Source organism: Anser anser, assembly GCF_964211835.1.
Source record: "Anser anser genome assembly, chromosome: 1".
Lineage (NCBI taxonomy): Eukaryota > Metazoa > Chordata > Aves > Anseriformes > Anatidae > Anser > Anser anser.
The window spans coordinates 75,395,101-75,414,237 of record NC_139720.1 but is presented as its reverse complement, the minus strand read 5'-3'; the positions used below and the strand labels follow the sequence as shown (position 1 = coordinate 75,414,237).

Sequence of the window (19,137 nt, the reverse complement as noted above, 5' to 3'; positions counted from 1 at the left end):
TAACTCAGTGTCTTGCCTGCTTACTGTTTATCCTACACTTGACCATAACACTACCAGCAGCTGGCAGAAATCAGTTCTTGGATAAAAAAGTCTGACTGAAGCTGAACCTCAGCAAATGATGCAGTTGGACACAGGACAGTGTTTTCAGCAGGCTTGCAGACACTCTGCAGTCTCTTTTGGTTGAATGCTAATTGGTTGCTTTTATCCCTAGTTAAAGAATACTTTTGCATTCCTTGCCAAGTAAACCTTAACACAGCTGAGTTCACAATTAGCACCTGCTATATTTTCTGTCTAAAAAGCTGATTAGCTAATAAACCTGGCTTCAGTACTTCTGATTTTATCCTCTTTCACTGGGACCACAGCAAGTTCATAAAACCTTTAGGGTTTTCCTTTGGGAAATGCCGGTGCTACACTACGAAAAATTGCAGTGCATCAGCTGGAGTAGGCATATCAGACATCCCCTTCATTGCTGATGCTGGCTTGCCACCGGAGTGAAATCAAATCCTTGTTCCTTGCCTAAAGGACTTTAATGACTTCTACACTCAGCTTCTCATCACCTTCAAAGGAATTCAAAAATCCCTACTCTGAATAGGATCTCCCAGCTAAAAAGTTCTTCACTGAGATGAAATTCTCCTTGAGAAAGGTAAATTCTGTCTACAACGAACTTGCATCATTCCTAGAGGTGAACGGAATAAGGGTAAATGAATTACTAGATCCTGTACACATTTCTTGTGGAGAATTTGAGAATACAAAGAAACAATATGTGACAGAAATAACCACCATTGATGTGGCTTAATATTGCAATGTTTTTATATTAAAATGGTAAGGATGCAGTAGCATACACAGAATGGAATAGCATCCCAACAGACTAATGCTGCTTGAGTAATATTCTAGAAATTTAAATTCAGCTCTTGAAGTAAACTGTAGAAAGACATTATTCATTCAGATGAATACTCCCATATGAAGTCTTTAAACAAATTTCATCATGACTGATAATTTCTTGCTCAGACAAGGAGTGAGAAATGGATTAAAAGGCATGCTTCCAGCAAAGAAAAATGAGTAACTCTGAGAGGTGTCACAAGGGTAATTATTCACACTACCCCTACCCTTTCATAATATTTTTCCTTCCTTCAAATACCATCTTAACCTTACACTAAATACATTCAGAAAACAGAAGATCAAAGCAATAAAATGTTTTTCAACTTCTGATGGCAGGAAGACTTGGGAAAAGGTGGGGTAGTATCCAGCAATAAGAAAAAGAACCATGATATCGTTGGAAAGCTGACGGTATCACATAAATTGCTCCTTACTGTACACCTTTCTGTCCTCAGTTTTGACTACAACTTGCAAGTCAGTGTGACAATACTAATTTTGGTACAGAGAGAGCAGAGAAGAAAAAGAAACTGTCAGTAAAAGCCACAAGGCACCACAGGAGGGTGCTGCACACAGTCACTGTATTCATTTAGCAGGAACGCTTAAAAGCAGCATGATTTTATGCTTTCTATACAGACAAAGCAGGAATAACTCCTTTTCCTTCAGAGCACCTCAGAGTGAATCCATCTACTTGTAATCAGGGACTTGAAACAAAAGGGCAATGGTGGTGTTAGCCTGATATCCATGTTGTCTGTAATGACAATGTCAACTAGGGCCCATTGCTAACATAGTAAGGAGTAAGAATTAGCTCAACAAAGGACTGATCCAATGCAGAGAGTTTAATGACCTTATATTTTCCTGTGTTTACAATGTGTTAGAGGATAACACTTCTCTACCTCAAGACATCAGCAATTATTCTCTACACACTTAATTTCAGTACATCTTCAGAAGATTCTATGATTCAAAGAATGAAATTGCTGTATGAAGGGATTTACACTTTAATGAACCAGTATGTAACAATACACTGATTGTATACAAGTATAGATGTACATTACTGTGCCCAGATATGTTTTCTTTTGCACATCCCACTCGATTTTGAGTGGATAAACAAATGCACAGCACTGTATTGTATACAATACAGCTGGGTTACCACTACCTACTTTTTCCTGAGGCTGCTTACAGCAATTTAACAGAATCTGCTGGTCCCCTTCCCCTCTCAGCAAATGAAAGTCAGGTTGTATTACTATATAGAAGCTGATGAAGATAACAGGGGCAGAAAATATCCCAAGAGATTTCTCCTAACTTTCCAGGATAAAACTCCCTTCTATATATAAGTGAAGCTATGAGAGCTTACCACAGTAATTTGATGCATATTGGATGCTCTTGGTAACACATAAAGTGCATATAGTATTGAGACTCTGACCCTCGTATAGTTACATCTTACTGAGGTATCCTTCCTCTGTGTGTTGGTTTTCTTGCTAACTTCTTTAACATAATGCTGGCCAACAGCCACTGCACTGCCAGCTTCACTTTCTTCAGTCATAATATCTCTTTCAAGTTACCACTCCAGTTTTCTTCCCTTTACCTGTACAGTAGCTACATCTTGCAGCTTCCCTTTCTCCATAAAGCCATCTTTCCTTATTTCTCTCTATGATGGAGCTTGCACCCTTCAAGGAGTGAGTCCATCTGCTGTTCTCTCTTTGATCCTGTTTGCTTGATGTTATATCCACTTTATACAACATCATACCTAAGGCTTTTGCTTTCACCTGTCTCTGTCCCCTCTAACTTGACAAATTCCAGTTGTTTTTCAGGAAGATGGTGAAGGGAAAACAACCCCTAGCTCCTCCTTCTGTTCACTTGATTCTAGTGCTCATCACTACTGAGTATATTACTGTTTGCTTCCAGTAAAACCCAGAGCATGCTGCGTGTACGTCCCATACAGTCCATGCTTTCAAGCACCTTCATCCAGAGGTAATGCCACTACCTAGAATGACATCTGTAAAGCACCCTGAGAGAATTCAGGATGAAAGCTTCTATATTAAATGAATAGATAACTATCTCAGAAGCAATACTGTGAGAAAACGATACATACCACTGCCTTAAAATCATTGCTGGTCTACTACTCCACAAAGGGATTCCAAGTTAATGCTAGCAAACATGGGAGACAGCACCATGATGCAGGATAGAAAAAAGCCTAGCAGGTGAGGAAATAATGTCGACATGCAAGATGGGATGCACTCAGCAGCACCGCCTTATGCAAGGTGGAACTCTGGTGCTGCTGTCTCTATCCAGGCATGACTTTGCTTTGAGAAAGCCACCAAATTTAAACACCAAATATTAACTGAAACCAAAAGTGGCAATCAGGACCCAACACAGATGTGACAAAGTGGGTGGTGACTGACAACACATGCCACACAAAGCAGTGATAGTGGAGGAGTCGAGATAGTCAGTTCTCATGGTCAATTTCTTACTAATGGCAAAGTATCAATATAGAAAAACAAATAATTTACCAAAATAAGAACTCATCTGCTTTCTAATATGTGCTATGTACAAATATTTGTTTTACCAATTGAAATTTCATTACAAAGGAGAAATTTGCCAAAGAGAAGCACAACTACTGTCCCCTGCTGCAGGCTGGAGGCACAGAACAGGCAAAGGCTTTCAGAGAAACTCCTGTCAGCCTGCCTTGAGTATCTGTTGTCACTAACACTCTTATTATTTGGCAGCAAAATTCTGTTTCTCACACTGGGACATACTGTAAGGAAAATACATTCACACACTGCCACTTTTGCAGAAGAAAAGAAAGTATGGCAACAATGGCCACCACATGGACTTTTTCTTTAGGGAATTGAACTTGCATGGGAAGAAAAGGGGATGAGAATTCAGAATATCTATCAGAAGGCAATGCAGAAATAATAACTAGTGAGAAGACGTTTTTGCACACAATTTCATAAATACAGAAAACAAGCTGCTGGTTGCCCTATATCGTATACAAATACTGGAAGTACAAACTGTCTGGAAAGAAGAAATAGAATGCTATACCCTGGTATGTGCCCTAATTCATTAACTGCTCTGTAGCTCCAATCCAGCAAAACACTTAAGCTCGTGAATAGTCCCAAGGACAAAGGCCTGAAAGCCTGACCATACATTAAAGTAAAATGCACTGTAAGCATAAGCCTCTCCCCTTGCTTTCAGGAAAAACAGACAAACAAACAAACAAGCAAAAAGCTACAAAACTCAGAGAACAAAACCAGTGCTGCCTCCCTTGAGTATACCAGGCAGGGAGTGGGGTCACAGCAACCACATTCAAGGACAACAAGGAAAATATATGTACTAAATGCACATGTATTTGTATATACAAACTTTAAATACATATCCAGTGATGGTATTACAAACCCAGTTACTTATGAAAAACCCTTCAGAACTTTTTACTGTTGACTCTTTTATGGGAAAACAGTTTGCCATTCTGTGGAAACAGAACGTTCCTCTTTTCTCCCTGAATTTTTCTCAGAGAAGAAATGTTAATAAAATGTCTGACATACAGTAATCCTAGCACACACAAATCAAATTTCAGGCTCAAGCCAGCATGACGATAACTTTTGGTGGGGGCATGAGGGAGAGAGATGAGTGACTCATAGTCTGGAAAGCAACATTTCAGAGTCTAGGTCAGGACAAAAGTGAGAGGTGCTGGAGAATGATGGGTGTAGAATGGAGATGATAAATATATTGCCATTTTAAAAAAAGTTACCTGCTATCTAGATTTCCTCAGGCAGTGCCATTAAGGCATTCAAAAACAACTTTCCAATGAGCTGAAACAACCAGATCGTTTATTATCCAAGCACGCTTATTCCCAAGAGGACCATTTTAAAGCACAGTTATAATTTCTCCTTTTACTACTGTTGTTATTTATCTTCACCAAAGTAATCCTCTTGCTTCTCCACTCAAATGCTACAAGCAGCCCCAAGCACAAACACAAAGGGGGCATCCACACACACATATTTTCCTCAAACCATCAAATTTAATCCTATTCTTGTCACAAATGTTTATTTATTTTTTTTCTGGTGATCTCAGCATCAGGTTTCATGTGGAGGGACCTGAAATAGCAGCACTATGTTATTAGCCCTTGAAGACCAAATGCTATCACCAACACAATGAATGGAACCCTAATCTACAAGCGGTACTTCAGAAATGAATGAAATGTTTATAGGGCAATAGTAGCATGAACGTGGAAGAACCTGCTTCACTCGGAAGTCTATATGCTCTGCTGGCACATGGAGGGTGAGAAACATCCGGTGTGTACATAAATCACCCTACTGTTCTCATACCATTGTTCTCTTTCTGTGCATTGAGGCTTATTTGTCATTGCAAATAGTCGCTTTAGCACAGAAGAGAGCCTGCTGGTTTTAAGATGAAAAAAAGCTCCTCAGCACCTATTTACTGCCCTGCTACAGTGCCTACCTACTTCTTACTACCATAAGTATCATTAATAGTGTTTGGGATTAGTGGACTATGTAAAATCCTTGAAAGCATATTCTTCAGTACTGAACTGCCATCAGTTTACTTACCACGTATTGGTTTCTTCCTGGCACTTTTTAATCCCCTTTCTCAAAGTTCTGTGTTGGTCCTAGAGACACTTCTGTCCTCCAGATTGGTGAAATGGTTTGCTAAAGTATTCCACGGGAAGGGAAAAATTTACAATGATGGTACAGTTATTCACATTTTTATTTACCTATGCAATGCTGTAACCCAAGGAAATAATTTGCATCATCAATCTGTTGTTGGAAGATGTTCACTGTCTCCTGAGTCCAGTTTAAGTCCTACTGAAATTGCTGAGAGTTTGTGGACTTCTGAACCAGTTTAATCAGACTTGCATCTCATCTCCACTTCAGAGAGAACACTACTTTAGCCTTCACAGATTTCATGGTCTATCAAAGCCGTGTTATTTCATCCAATTTTTCATTTATACACCTAACTGGTGTTCTGCTCTTCAGTAAGAATGAAAAGGTGAAAGGACAGGATGAACGAAGATGACGATACATTAGCAAAGCTGCACATGGAAATATACATGACATCTGCCAGAAGAATATCCAGTTAGTATCAATCCCTTGTTTGAATCAACTATGAAAACAAAGGTGAAGAAAAATCATTTGGAATCTATGAGGCATTTGTCAGAATTCTACAAGACCTTGTAACAATAAATAGAGTGCAGGAAGCATTGCTCTGCAAGGGTGAACATGCAAAAAGAGAAATCTTGATAAGCAGCTCTATTTGACTTCTGTACTTTGACAAATAGTATCATCTAAACTTTGAAAACAGATTTTCGTTTGGCCACTATTTGCAGGTTGTCAAGGTAAGCAGAAAAAAATGACTATTTTTATTCTGATATCACATCGGATTAGAAGGCAGAGGAATCTTATTTCTGCCTGTAAATAGATCATGAAAGTCCAAGGAGAGAATAAACATAGAACGGGAAACATGATGTCATTCAACACAGCCACACTTCCGACCACAATGTTGCTTTCCAGATAGCACAAGTAGTAGAGCTTAGCACAGAACTATCTCCATGAAGTGAGTCATAAGAAACACTAAAAGAAAACGAGGCCATTACAGGTGTTTTTTAAGGGAAACAAAGAAACAAAACAAACCACAAAATATATAACTAAGTGACATAAACTTTGAGTGCTTGGAAATATTTTTATGTTCTGCGTTTAAGCACTTGATAGCTAATAAGAAGCTAATTTGATGGACACTCAGAAGCAGCACCATTTATAGCTAGGTCTAAAAAGCCTCAGAGGTGGGTTAAAAACATATCCACAAGCTGCACAACAGGAAAATTCCTTTAGCCACTTTGTGTCCCTCTTGCATGAAACTGAGTGCAACACACAAAATACAGTGGGACTTTCCTGCTCTCACCAAGGCTGTATTTTTAAAGGATCTAACTATTGAGAATTACCACCGGTGTTCTTTGATTTTATTATTTTTTTTACTCTACGGCAGGGCTGTTCCGTGGAGCATTTCAGTGAGCTCCTGACAGGTAATTCTCCAGAGTAATTCAGAGTTCATTTGGCAGATAAGTGGTCAGCTTCTGAGAGGGATAGCTCAGGAATGACAGCTACTACCTCTTCATGTGAATTCTCAGAAGATTCAACAGCACAAGGTATTTTCAACTAATGCCAGCTGAAGACAAATGGTAACTTAGCCAAATGCCAAATAGTCATGCTGAGATCTCCATAGAAAGCCTTTTCAAAATAAATGTCCAGGTAAACATACTACTCAGGATTCAAAAGAGAGACACAGATAAGGCTAGGAAAGTATTGCACACCAAATCCTGGTTTAAAGCAGCTTATTACAAGCTTTTTTTTTAATGATATGTTTTTCCAGACCCCAATTAGAGCAGAGTAATTAAATGTTCATTAAGGAAGCACTTAGGACAAATTATAACTTTTCCTGGGGAGCCTAGAAGGAGTTCTAAAAGCATTTTGTCTGGGGAGATGTGGAGCAGGAACACAGAGTTTAGAGAAGAGCATACAGGGAGAAACACACAACTGTCCATAAGGGCAGGGTTAGCCAGTCTCTCCACAAGCACAGCCCGAATGCTGCCCTTTGATAGAGCTGGCCAGATTTTTTTTGTGTGTGACCTTTTCCTCAAAAGCTCCCCTAACCCGGATATATTTCACCTGTGAAAGGAAACTGGCAATTCAGAAATGCTGCTGGGAATATGCTCTTTCACCAGCCAAACCAGGCTTCATGCTTGAGCTATTTCTTGCAATAAATGCTCAGTCTACCCTCTTGGTAAGATGCTTCATGGACACTCATAATGTAATACAACAGATGAAATCTAGCTGCACTGCCTGGCATATGGAGGCAGACAAGGCTGCCTAACTACCACACTGTACAGTGCCAAGGACAACACCCTTCAGGGCTAAATGTTTCAGAGTTTTGATGTTTGTTTATTTTTCTATGAGGTTTATTATTATTATTATTCCAGAAAAAGCAGCTACTTCAGAGGACAGAATTTGGTTTAGTGGAAAAATACACCTCTTTCTAAAATAATGTTGAAAACATTTGGTTGACCTGTTCAGGTAGCTGTATTCTACCTCACTTTTCAGAACGTACACATTCCCAGTGTAACTTTGGCTGCCTTCCCAGTACAAGGGCACAGTGCAGAGTCATCAGGTATCCAGATTTTCAGTAAGAAGTTCCTTGGCACCGTCAGAAATGGTTCAATTTACAATGCTGAACCAGCAGAAAACAAACAGGTTAGAGAAGTTTGGGGGGGGGGGGGGAGGAAGATGGGAGAGGATAGGATTTGCAAAGGCACTGTGCTACACTTCGATTGCCAAACATGTACATGTAACTCATCAATCACTGATTTTAAAGTGCACCAGGGATGAAAGAAGAGAATTAAATAACAGAGCAAAAGAATGGGGCTTAAGACATCTGCAACATTTTCCTAGTAGGAGCATACAGAAAAACAGATACCCAGTTTTACAAAAGGGGGTTGATGAAATCAACTTAGTATCAATAAAAAGGCACGCTCTGTCTAATGATTCCTTCACAACTTTTCTGAAAAGCTCTTGGGATTTCTGTAGGCTTTCTGTCTTTCTTCTAGGTAAATTATTTAACTTTTCTGTCTCCTATACCAATAATCTACAGCACATGGCCTAATAGTTCCTATTTCAGAGGGGATTTAGAGTCCTGAGGTAGTTTTTGTAGACTCCTTCAACATCCTCTAATTAATCAGTGATTAGAAGAGCAAATAACTAGCAGTTCACTTCCAAAGCAGACAGAACGAGGAATGCACATCATAAGAACTGTTCACATCACTGCTTCCCATCTTGGTATTTCTACCATTCCAAAACAAATGTCAATTTAAATAACCATTTGTCATTACACAAAATACTGAAATGCCAACACTGATCATGTGAACTTCTGTCAAAAATTAGCATTTGAGTAAGGAGGTTCTTAGATTTAGCTTGTCTAGTACTTTGCAGTTTGATATGGATTGAAGAGAGCAGCTATTATATTTTCTTTAGCCCATGTTACCTGTAGGGAGAAAACCTGCCAACTCTGGTAAATCACCAGCATAACACAATGCTCACAGTAGGGGATACTATTGGCTTACATTGCATGTTCTGTGATTTAATCAGCTATGAACACACAAAAGAACTTTTAAAGGAGGTGCTCCACACCAAAGAGGGACAAAAGTGATGTAGGTTTCACTCTCAGGTGAATGTTTTATGTTTGGTACAAAAGAAGAAAGATATTAGCAGCTTCTCAGCATAAGTCAGACAGAGCCTCTTGAAAATGCATAATCATCCTACACATTATGCATAAAAAGCAGGTAAACTGATTAATTGCACAAGCTCAATGCTCTTACCAGCGGTGAACATAGTTCAGAGAATATTGAACTCCAACAGCACATGATGCCTTGCTCCCTGTTATAGTCAATGCCTTTTTTCTGCATTTCTTGACTCCTGGGAGATGCAAGGAGCTGAACTCTTACAGGGTTATCATTCTGTTCACTTGTGCATGACTGGCAGGTTTGCTTTGCAGTCCCAACACTTGCCCCTTTCCACTGAAAATAACACAAGTCTTCCAATATATTGATGGGATTTGGGTAGTTTGACTATAATACAGTTTAAACAGGACAGGACTTAGCTAAATAAAAAGAAAACTAAAAGAGAGAGGATACTGAAAAGAAATTGCTTTAGTGAGCCAGGGAGTTCAGGAGACAGAGAAGTATAGGTTTTGTATTGTGCTAACTCTCCCACACCTTTCGTTTCTTCTTTGATCTAGTCTCCTCCACTTCATTCCCACTTGGCTATCTGTCTGTCTTCCTCCTTCTCCTGCTGTTTAGCTGATACATCCTTGTCTCACTCCCTTCTTTTGTGGCTCTTCTTAAAACTATCTCATGGTGCTACCGCAGCGTTTCTGCTGTGAAAGCATTCACTGTGTGACTCTGTCTTTTGTCCTGTCCTCTGCCCTGTGTCTACCTTGTTTACTTAGGCTGTAATTTTTCCAAGTTTGTTCAAGCTCTAGTATGATCTGGCCCCTTTCTTGACTGGTGCTCAAGTACCAAAATAAATAAATAAAAAATCAAAGTACCATCAAGAACAGTAACAACAATTCACTACCCAAAAGCTTCTAGGATGCAAACCTTAGCAAAGCATGCAACTATTAGTCTTGAAAATATACAATGTTATTAAATGCAAGCATCTTCCTTCTCATTTCCATAAACTCCTAAATTATTTCAGAATAGCTCAGAGCAACCTCAAACACAATTACATGGAAATGAATAATTAATTGAACTCATTAAATCCACAATATACATACTATATACAGTAGGGTATAAACGAACAGGAGGTATATATGAACAGCTATTTAGCATTTATATCTTGAATTCCTACTGGTTTATAGCCAAAAACACATTGTGCTGTCAGCCTCTAGAGAGCTCCTGCTGGATTACATCTCTGAGATTTATCATGAATAGCAAAAAAGAGAAACAGTGCCCACACTATGGTCTGTGGGTGACTTCTCCACATAGTGAAAAAGAAGTAAGAGAGATACTGAGAGGTCCATAGTCACTACAGTAGGTATGAAAGATGCTGAGCATCTCTACACAGCATTCAGAATGAGACAGGAATTCATCATTGTATCCCTAATGGCATGAGAGAGATGTATCATGAGAAATTCAAAGTATTGGCGTACTTAAAACAGAGTCCACTTGTTGTGCACATTTGTGAATGCAAGTTTTTTCCAGTACATTCTGGCTTAATATTCTTCCCAGATCTTTCTCACCTGATGTTTCAGTCAACTGGATGCTAGAGGCCTTTAAAAAACACGCCAGCTCTTTTATTTAGTATAATCCTACTATATCCTGAGCAGACAATATGAACAGAATATTGGTTCTCTTCCAATGCTATTGAATGATTGAGTGTGAAAGCCCCCTTTGCATATTTTCTCTTTAATTTTTTTCTCTTTTTAATGTACTGTTTCCAGTGTGTTTTCCCATTTGTGCATACAGCTTTCCTGTCTTGTCAGCACTGCCAGTCAGTCAGGAGCTGAGCTACAGACTGTTTACCATACTTGCTGTCACACAGGTGTGGAGAGATTTTTGATCGGACTTACAAATTCCCTGCTCCTCCTGGCAAGCTAGCTGCCTGTCATGCTGCTGCAGGGTGTTTCTAACAGCTGCTCTTTCCAATACACACTTTTTTACATCTCCAGCTTATTTCTTACACAATTCTTTTCTCCCTTCAGTTTCATCCCCTCCAAACGAAAAAGCATTGGCAATGAAGCCATGCAGAAGCAACTACCACACCATTAAACTATTTCAGATTCTGGTTCATTGAGAAGTTATCTACATGTCCTAGTTGAACATGACTGCCTAAATGATAAACTGTGCAGTTTTTATTACTGTTCAAGCACTACGTGCAACTTACACATGTGACTTGTTGGTTACGTATCAGTTAATATTTTCTAGAACATTGGGGATTTTTTTTTTTTTAAACATATGTCTGTTTGATCATGGACACTTAAATTTGGAACCTACTACAGGATAGCTTCTGCACAACACTAAGAATTCAGCCACAGATTTTGACAATATCTGGCAATCTGCTATTGCTCGTGAGAGTTGGGAGATGTTTTCCTTTGAGTTTTAACAAACTCAATCCATTGTATATGGCTAATGAGTTAGTTTACTAGCATACTCAATCTCAGCTGAAGCAAAGCAGCAGAGGGTAATGATTATTGAACAAAATCTGGTTTTCTTTCTGAATCAAACCTAATCCAAAGTCCCAGAAAATTATAAAGTGCAGTATTTTTCTTTTAGAAGGCAAGTGAGCTACAAAACTAAGGTAGGGTATGTAGAGACTTCATCATTTTGTAGAGTACAAGTATGAAATGGGTTTCAGTTCGTACTTAGGAACCCAACAGGGGCCTGCAATAAACCATACTTGGCTCTACTTGACTCTGCAGCTTGGGATATACTGAAACACTACCACAATTTCATATCCTATACCTTTTCCTCATGTATTTGTTTCCATCTGGACTGCTTTGAGGAACAGGGCTACAGCTGCTTTAGCGGAGTGAATCTGTCCTGCAGTTCAGACACAGTTACAAGGACTTCAGACAATACAGTATTGCTTACACCTCATGTTTCTTACCTATAAAAGGAAGATTGCAGCCTCAGGTTTCAGATACATTTAAAACTTTCATAAAGCAAGAGTGGCATGCCTTTGCTTCCAGTTCTATGACATCCTAAGCAGTCACCATTTAAGATGACATTTATTGAAGACCTTAAATGTGAAAAGCTAAAGAAAAAAAAAAAAACAACTTCTAACAATTTTGATATTTTACTAAAAAAACCTGCTGTTGCACATTTATTTGGGTAAACTACATTTTCACATCTAATCCTAAGCTTTCACCTAATATTGTTTTTAATGATTTTATAATTATTGCTTACCCTTACAGCGGAACTTAAGACAGTTTTCACTTAAATCAGTTTTATACCAGTGTAACTTTACTAGTATTAATCGTGACAAATCACAGGTGCATAATAGGTGTAAGATCAGGCCTAAGAGAGATTATTTTCAATTTATATCAGATGTTGTCACCTGTTGAAACTTGGCTGGAGGGAAAACGAAAAGTCCTTCCATCCTAGAGCAATGGAGAAAGCAAAGGTGAGGTGTCCTTCACACTGACTGCTGGAGCAAATAAAAATTCCTGAAACCAAAGTACAGCAATTTCTGTGGACTATAGACACTTTTAAAAGCTTACACATTTCTAACAGGGAACAATGAGATTTAAAATGCTTTGTTAAGCCTTTTTTTCCTGGACGCATTCTCTATCCTACATTCTGTGAAAGATGATTGATCAAAATGCAACATATGAATGTATAAATGAATTAGATTCTATTATGCTTCGGTCATACTGAGTGCAGTTTTAGGAAAAAGCATCCAGAATCTCTGTATGTTTGTCCAGATAAAACTTTTGCTGTGTGAAATGTTTTCTTATTATGGTATCTAAAAGCACATGAACTGGTTTCCTTAAAATATATTTAACATATTCCTCTACTTTCCAATCATATTAGGATTCCAATTTAAAAAGACAAATAGGATGATGTTCCAGTGAATGGGATGCCTGTACTCAGGGTAGCTATGGCAAGTATATTGGAAGTAATGGAGTAATTTAACTGGTTACATCACCATGAAAGGGCTTTCATAGTTGAGATGAGAAACCCCGTGCTTCATGAAGTCCAGAAGGTTGCTGGCAATACTTAATTAATTAAAGTCACCCTTCCACATTAATCTAAACATGAATAGATTATTGTGCTTCCGTAGAAAAAGCACCTTTGTCCTCTAAAGCGTGTTGCAGAAATTCTGAGTCACAATAACCTTCTTGCCCTGAGTCCCACAAGGCATCAACACCAGTGATGGGAATAAAGTCCAGAAACCCAGCCTGTAGACTTCTCCTGCACTGGCTGGGGATTGTGCTTCCTCCCAGGGAGTCCTAACACATTACTCTACTGCTATGAAATCCCACTGAACTACGAAAATAGGTAAGGAATAACAATAAGTCATGGAAAGCAGGAAAGAAAAAAAAACGAACAAAGGTGGTTTTTTTTAGTCCTCAGAACAAGAAGGAACTGGGTAGTTTGATGCCAGGTTACAGGACTCCTATGCTGCTACTGCAAAATTTTCAAGGGTTTAAACATTTTTTAAACATTTTAAACATTTAAACATTAAGTTTACAAGGTACTATATATCAGCACAAGCATGGTAATCATTTCATAAGAATACTTAGCCCATTACAAACGTAAGACAGTTTGACTTTGCATGTTTTTCTTTCCTCTGAGACTAGATTGTTGTACTTGTGCAAAAAGAGATGCTGTTCCTGAGACTTGGTTTGTAGCACAGTAATTTGCTGGATTGTGGTAGCTTGACTTTATACATCAAAATCCCTAACTCTGCTAAGAATATAAGTCTAATAGGATAAGTAATTCTTTAATTTATTTATTTTTTTAAACAGGCTTGAAAAATTACTGTGACAACCACATTAAAACAAACAAACAAAACCTTTTCTGCCATTTGACCAGACCATCACAATCTCCATACTTCTACAGTCTGGTACTACTCCACCTCTTCTTGTCTCCACTTAAAATTACCACTCCTAATTGCACCTGACTTTTTAGCTGTGCTAGGTCTGGCTGGGATGGAGTAAACTTTCCCTACAGCCGCCCATACAGTGCTGTGCTCTGCACTTGTAGCTAGATCAGCACCGGTATCACACCAGTGTTTTGTCTGTTGCTGCACAATACTGGCACCGCATCAGGACTCCCTCCAAGCCCCCAAGAGCTGGCAGGCTGGGGGTGGGCAAGTCATGGGGATGGGACATCACCAGGGCAGCTGACCTAAACTGACCAAAGGGATATCCCATGCCATATGGTGTCACACTCAGCAATAAAAGGTGGGGAAGGGAAGGAGGGGGGGGTCTTGTTGTGGAAACATCTGTCCTCCCAAATAACGGCTACTCGTATTGAGGCCCTGCTTCCCAGGATATGGCCGAACATCACTCATTGATGGGAATTAGAGAGTAACTGCTTTTCTCTCTCTGTGCTTCCATATGGCTTTTCCTTTTTTTTTTCTCTTTTTTCTTTTTTCTTTTTTTTTCCTTTTTTTTTTCCCCTCTCCCTTTTCCCTTTAATTAAATCATCCTTGTCTCAAATCTTGAGCTCTTTGTGCTGTACTTTCTCCCCCTTGCTCTTTGAGGAGGGGGAGTGAGAGAGCGGCCGTGGTAGAACTTGTCTGCCCACCTGAGTAAAACCACCACACTAGCTGTATAAAAATACTGGCAGTGAACAATCAGCATATATAAGACCATTAATATAACTATGTTCATTCAAGGCATGAAATTTTAAACGGCAGAAGTCTTCCTGGCCACTGAACTCATGAAGCATCTGGCTTGTGAGCAAACACCTGTTGTGCTTTAGGTGACTTGCTCTCTCTAGGTGGGACAGTAATAGCTTTCTTTACAGCTTCGGCTGAGATTTCTGGCTGGAGAGGCACTTTATCACCAGGGCTCCTGAACACAACACCTTTAATAGTTGGAATACAAATGGGACATACTGTACCCTTCATCTTGCACAGTCTCAACTTCAGGGGCATTATAGGCATGTAGCTAAACTCTGTCTATTTTGGTGCTTTTAGGTCCGGTTCAGATTTTTAACTAACTTTGATATTACTAGGAGCTTAAGGATGTGCTAAACTGGGGCTTTTAGCTTATCAGCGTATTAACAAAAAACATGCTGTAATCCCCTCACCTGACTCAGTCACAACCACAGTGTATGATTCTAATCTCCACATTTATTAAACACGTTCCCTCTGGAGCTGGAGATGATACAGTAACAGCTGTTTTATTCTGGTTTCTTTTCAAGTCACAAGGAAACACAAATACGTCTCGAGTGTAATTTACAGCTTTCACACCGACTTTTGTAATTAAGATAAACAAGTTCCCCATATCTTTCACAATCCACACTCCCTCCCATTCTCACTCTCCCCCTCTGTTGTTGTGATCATTAATGTGAGTAAACTAGGCAAAGGGAAATTAAGTTTTATGCAAAAATAAATGAGGTAAGTTGTATGGGGCATAGTCTCCTCCCAAAAGATGCAGAGATTAAACATAAGAAATCAGCAGGCCTATAACAAAGATGATGAAATAGAGCAAATACTGGGAAACCAGGGTATGCCCTGGCTTTAATGTCAGCCTGGTCTCTGGTTGGTACAAAACTGATATTTCTCTGTCGATCATTAATCCTTCTTGTCCACAGGAAATAATGAGTACGCTTCTAGACTGCAAGCAATGTGCCATTTGGGACACAAGGATGATATTAAAAACCCCTACCATGATGGTATAACACACCCAGCAAACCACTGAGACAAGCACAGCACATTTCTCACACTGCAGCTAACAGTCATAAAGAGGACGCCTCATATCACAAGATACTTCTCCCTTGGCTGGTTAGTGCAAAAAGGGACACGTTTCTTCCTCTGTTCAACCCCTGAGAAAATATCCACTGCCATTTCTCAAATCTGAAGCTACCGTAACACCTGAATGTGCTGATGAGCTCAAAGCACCAGCCTTGCTGAAGGCTGAGGAAGGCAAGCTTCCCCACAGCGAGGGCATTGCTTAGGCTTGGTACAGCCCCTTCCTCTCTGAACTCATCCTGACACCAAGCGCATTCTAAGCACCCTGCAGTACTTCTCCCTGGGCATTTGAAAACAGGAGAGAAAAAGTGGTAGCTAGCAAACTGAATGAAGAACCTTGTGGTTGATTTAGATCAGCTGAGTCCTTGAAGAGACAAGAGGTTTGTGTGACTGCATATGCATTTTTCAGAGACAGAAAAGTAATCCCACTGCAATTAATGGATCTTATGCTCAAAGTCAACAAGCTTGCAGAGTGTTCTGGTGATTCAGCACCTCTGTGTTTGGATTGCAGTGCTAGATGTGTGTTATGCCTTTGTCCACTTCAGCCTTGTTTACCAACATAGGTATAGACATAATCTAGCACTAGGCACAATTCTCGCTGAATGGATTGGTGGAAGTATTTTGGTATTTTTGCATTCCCACAGTTTCTGTAGAGGCATTTACAAGTGAGACAGATGAAAGCAAGTAAACACAGATATTAAAAAAAAAAAGCCATTTACTTTCTCACCACACAATGTTTACTATTTGCAGTTCAGTCACCTCTGACAACTGAAATAGATCATTCCATCTCATTTCCTTCCTCCAGCATACCCACCCAATGTATTTGTGTGGGGGATCATGACACTGCAATTTAATGTTTGTTTTTACTGCAAATAGATACTTTATTTTTCAAAGCTCACAGAACATCTATTTGTAAAATACTTTGCAATCACTATCAGTCTATTTGGTGGTGTTCTTTTTTCCAATTCTCTAAATAATGTGAAGATATTGCTTCAAATTAAATGTCCATGTTTTACTTGACATTTTCCTTGTAAATAAGTTAACGAATATATTATTCCCATGTTTATTTATTAAGTGCATGCAGCAGTCAACATTCAAGTCCACTCCCCCAGTCCTTCCTACAAACTAGAAATCTTCTTTGCCATAAAAATTCACCTATTTTCCTCAATAAATCTATTCCTTACAAAAAACTTTTGCCTTTAGAGTCTCATTTTTTAAATTTATTTCATTAGTTTCCACCTCAGACAACTAAATTCTCCTTTATTACAACAGGGAACTTTTATAATGTGCAAATTGAAATAGTGATTGTAGCACAGCGCTCTGCAAGTGGTTTTCATTAAGCCTCCAGCTACTATTCCTTGCCCTGTTGGATATCTTTGTGTCAGTGTTACTTTATGCTGGACAGAAATGTGAACAATTTATGTTGAAAAGGATAAATAAAAACCTGTTAGACAACAACCTTTAAAATACACTGGCTGATGGAGCTTAATTGCATGTCCTTGTCATAATCAAAATACTTCAATTGCTTAAAACTTAACAGTCATGCTAAAAAGTGGACCTGTGAATATATTCTGGAGTTTCACATTTCTAAAAATCAAAATTCCTACTTGTCGTTACAATTCTGTGTAAGCATGCACACAGTGCCAGAAATACATTTACATTTTTGAAATGCTAGACTACAAAGATTTGCTTTTATGTAAACAGGGTGACTAAATTCATACTCTAAGTTCAGGTAGGATTTTCTGGTTAATTTTAGTGACTTAAAATAGCTCAGAACCATTTGTGTGGCTTGCTGAAATTTACAGCATACTTATATTGTTGATCACCAGACTCATCTTGCTACTTTGTCATTCTGTATTGCCTAAGGTAAATGAGTTTGCTAGCATATATTCCCTTTGCTGCCAGGGTCACCAGAAGTCTGAACGAACACATAAAGAGTCCACTTAATTGCAAAGATTTATAGCTATGCTGTTTTCTTTTCTCCCTTTCCACTCAAACTTGTCTTCCATGTCTGACAAGGGAGAGCTGCTTATTCTAGTCAAAATCAGCAGCAGACAAGGACCATAGTTCTGCAGGGATTCTTTATTTCTGCTGCTAATGCACAGGCAACAGAGAAGCAGTTTTCTAATCCACCCCAGACACAGTACCAAAGAAAAATGATGTGTCAGTATAGTATCAGCCATCATGTCTGCAATGAAGCAATACGTTACATGACTGGCAAAAATAAAAAAATAATAAAATAAAACAAAACAAAAAAAACACAACAACAACTTCCAGAAGCAACAAGCTATTCATTTTAAGCTGTTCATTTTGATTTAAGGTATCACCCTCTCTAAGGTAAAAGACAGGTGAACTATTATGCAATAAACAGGTGAGAAGTTTTTGAGTCTTTAAAGTCAGAAGCAGAAAGTTGCCATTTGAAAATCTCTTCTCTGCCTGTCCCAAGAGCCTGCTGTTTGACCCATGTATAATTTCTACTTCATACGGAAGCCTTATCCTTTGCTTTATTTATGGCTGTGCTACAAGTTTGGGTAGCAGATGAATTGACCAATTCCAACCAACCAGTGAAATGATTTTTCGTAACCCTCTCAAAGCACTTTCTGCTTGAACTGATTTCTAGACACTTACCAATGGAGCGATGAATACAGGTGTGCTGGTTATCACTCAGAAAAAAGCCTTCTTTGCACTGACATTCGTAGCTGCCCATAGTATTTACACATATCTGCTGGCACCCTCCATTGTTATCCTGACACTCATCGACATCTAGGAGAGAAGGAAAAAGAAATGCAAGGTAATATAAAGATTCAGAACACACATATGGAAGAGCAGGGAATCCATAAAAAGGCATACTGCAAATTAAGCTAATCAAAACTCCATCACGGTTAATGTAAATTAATGTAAATTAATCCATCTAATTCTTTTTCCTGCATCCCAGGTTTATAGTTAAAATAACAATAAATAAATAAATAAAAACAGCTCAGAGGAGTCCAGCAAAGTCTCCATGCATTTTGAGCTGCAAATTGATTTCCAGTCTGCAATAAATGTTCTAAACGTTAATGTTCTAGAAAGGCTGCGACCCCATCTGCCAAGTGCAATGTTGCACTCTGTCATTCCCACTCTGCTTGGAAAGACATGCTTCAGGCCTACAGAATTTTTAGCAGGGGTAGCAGGCAAACACAAAGGGCATTACTAGGTAAAAAGAGTCTTTATAGAGTTCTGCTCTTGAACAGAACAGCATGTTTCAATTACTGGAGTCATAACTCCCTACTTTGTCAGT

At 38.9% G+C, this 19,137-nt stretch overlaps 1 protein-coding gene across 15 annotated transcripts in view; it reads right to left on the bottom strand.

Annotated features, from left to right (window-relative positions):
• SCUBE1 (signal peptide, CUB domain and EGF like domain containing 1) overlaps positions 1–19,137 on the bottom strand; it is a 243,929-nt gene that overhangs the window by 140,839 nt on the left and 83,953 nt on the right. For all 15 annotated transcript variants that reach the window (XR_014578059.1, XM_083820003.1, XM_083820015.1 and 12 more), the window contains one exon: positions 18,489–18,623. Coding sequence is in view for 14 of the 15 variants with exons in the window: in XM_083820003.1 (XP_083676129.1) it covers positions 18,489–18,623 (135 nt within the window). In the remaining variant the exon portion in view is untranslated. The remainder of the gene's footprint in view (positions 1–18,488; positions 18,624–19,137) is intronic.